The following is a 499-nucleotide window of genomic DNA, read 5'->3' as shown; positions in this document are numbered from 1 at the left end:
TGGTATCTGGACACTCTGGCGTACACTCCCGGCAGATTGGGCCGAGCGCAGCCAAAACCAAAACTAACTATTCCAGACTGGATCCAGACGGGGCCCTGCTTGTTCACCATCGGACCTCCTGAGTCACCCTGAGGAGACGGAGAGGACACGTCTGAGGATTTCACTAAGTCCTAAACACATTTACCAACAAGTGACGGACTGAATGAAGCAGCCTACCTGACATGAGTCTTTGCCTCCTGCCAGAACACCAGCACAGATCATGTTGTCTGTGACTGTGCCGACTCCATTGAGACAGTTACACTGTCTGTTCCCCAGAACTGGCACCTCCACTTCTTGCAGAGTTTCAGGGAACGGTAATGACACTGAGGGAGAAACGAGAAGAGAGACAGTTCACACATCCATCGACTGTTTATAGGACACTGAAACTGAACTGTTTGTCAGCAACAAGCAGACTCACCTCCCTCCTGGACCGCGCCCCAGCCAGTGACCCAGCTATCAG

The 499-nt window shown here is 52.3% G+C and overlaps 1 protein-coding gene across 1 annotated transcript; it reads right to left on the bottom strand.

The window, feature by feature from the left end:
• Positions 1-5: 5 nt before the first annotated feature.
• Positions 6-491, bottom strand: LOC121939772 (testisin-like; the record flags this gene model as incomplete). Its single annotated transcript, XM_042482727.1, has 3 exons — positions 6-128; positions 217-362; positions 458-491. Coding segments are annotated over 3 exons (303 nt in total), but the record flags the coding sequence as incomplete, so codon positions are not given.
• Positions 492-499: the final 8 nt, after the last annotated feature.

Source organism: Plectropomus leopardus, unplaced genomic scaffold (genome assembly GCF_008729295.1).
Source record: "Plectropomus leopardus isolate mb unplaced genomic scaffold, YSFRI_Pleo_2.0 unplaced_scaffold59478, whole genome shotgun sequence".
In the NCBI taxonomy this organism is placed as follows: domain Eukaryota; kingdom Metazoa; phylum Chordata; class Actinopteri; order Perciformes; family Serranidae; genus Plectropomus; species Plectropomus leopardus.
This window is presented reverse-complemented; position numbering and strand designations above follow the sequence as displayed.